The sequence below is a fragment of the Lipotes vexillifer genome, unplaced genomic scaffold (assembly GCF_000442215.2).
Source record: "Lipotes vexillifer unplaced genomic scaffold, Lipotes_vexillifer_v1.1 scaffold21, whole genome shotgun sequence".
Classification (NCBI taxonomy): Eukaryota; Metazoa; Chordata; class Mammalia; order Artiodactyla; family Lipotidae; genus Lipotes; species Lipotes vexillifer.
In genome coordinates, this window is record NW_006774065.1 from 943550 (window position 1) to 945299 (window position 1750).

The window sequence follows — 1750 nt, forward strand, 5'->3', positions numbered from 1 at the left end:
GAGGGGCTGGGTGTTGGATGCGGGAGGAGCGGCTGCCGCAGGGCTCCCCCGCACCCCCAGGAGCAGAAGTTCTGCCAGCGCTATGACCAGCTCATGGAGGCCTGGGAGAAAAAGGTGGAGCGCATTGAGAACAACCCCCGGCGGCGGGCCAAGGAGAGCAAGGTGCGCGAGTACTACGAGAAGCAGTTCCCCGAGATCCGCAAGCAGCGGGAGCTGCAGGAGCGCATGCAGAGGTGAGCAGCGGGGGCTGGGCCCCCCTCCCTCCCCCTCCCCTCCCCTCCCTCCTTGGATGCTTGCCACAGGCTTGGATGCTTCTTGAGCTTTTAGCTCTATGCCCTTAAACAATAGGAACTGTAGAAATTGTAAGTTGTTCAAGGTTTTCTATCTTCCTCCCTCCCTTTTTCTCTTTTCCCTCTCTCTCCCTCCCTCCCTCCCTCCCTCCTTTCCTGCCTCCCAGGGCCTGGGTCAGCTAGAGGCACTGTCCACAGAGGCGCCCTGGCCGGTGGGAAACAGAAGGCACAGCAGCGTGTTAAACTGGCAGCCCGGGGGGCTGCATCAAGCCCTTGGATGTGTCACTTGGTGCCTGCCCGGCCTTAATACTTAATTGAAAGAAGCTTAAATCCATTTTGGTGGAGTGAGTTCTTCTTCCCGAGTGCCACAGGCTGGTGCCTCCCAGCTTCGTTCATTTATGCAGCCCCTGAAGGCAGCTGAGTTTGAGATCCCTGGTGTGGATCAAAGGAGAAGGTTGCTGGTCTCACGTGGCGGCCGTGAGGATGGGGTGGGGTCCTGCGTAGGAGTGCCCAGCGCAGAGTAGGTGCTCGGTGACATGCGGCTGTGACATCTGTTGTCACAGATAAGGTGGTGGGCCATGAGCAGGGATGCTGGATTTCACTCTTTACTGGACACTCACGGTGCGTATCTCACCGAATGCCTCCTCCAGTCCTGGGAGCCACGTGCCACCTTATCCCCGTGCCACCTTATCCCCGTGGTACAGGGGGAGACATTGAGGGACAGGTCCGAAGAGGCAGAGCTGGGCTTTGTCTGTGGATCTGTGTGGCTGGCCTTTTGGTGGGCATCTTAGGAGAGAAAAAGGGTTCTGGCATTTCTGGGTGAGTCTGGGGGCTCCATGCCCTCCCCTGGACCCCTGGGCTCGGGGCTGTCTCTCTGGGTGTGAGGCCTGGCCGCTCCTCACTGCCCACACGCCACCTCTGGGGAACCTGTGGGCTCGGGTCTGTGCCGCTGTGCCGGCCGTGTGTCCCTGGCTGTCGAGGGGTCGATCCTGAGCGTGTCCCTTCGGTCTCCAGCAGGGTGGGCCAGCGGGGCAGCGGGCTCTCCATGTCAGCCGCCCGCAGTGAGCACGAGGTGTCCGAGATCATCGATGGCCTCTCGGAGCAGGAGGTAAGTCCACGGCCTTGACCCTGACCTCGGCTCCACCCCTGCGCGTCCCCTCGTGTCCCCTGCGCGGGGAGAAGCTCCCAGCAGGAAGCAGAATTCACCTGGATGCTTGAAATCAAGGGGCTTGTTACTGAAGTGCGGGCAGAGCCAAGGTGGGATAGTGGGGCACCAGGGGAGTAGACATTGCCCATCCCCAGCCTGAAGGACAAGCGGGGAGAGGGGCCTTCCTGGGGCTGTGGAGAAGAGGAGGCCCCCTGGTAGGACGTGGCCGGGAAGGGCCCCATCCACGATGCCACAGCGGGGAGGAAACGGGATAAGTGCCCCCGCCCCCCCCCCCCCCCCCCCCCCCCCCCCC

General features: G+C 62.2%; 1 protein-coding gene across 1 annotated transcript in view; it reads left to right on the top strand.

Annotated features, from left to right (window-relative positions):
• The window catches only part of NCOR2 (nuclear receptor corepressor 2), a 160842-nt gene that overhangs the window by 58880 nt on the left and 100212 nt on the right, over window positions 1-1750 (top strand). Inside the window, 2 exon segments of the mRNA XM_007448653.1 lie at window positions 61-233; window positions 1305-1398. Coding sequence (XP_007448715.1) covers window positions 61-233; window positions 1305-1398 — 267 coding nt within the window.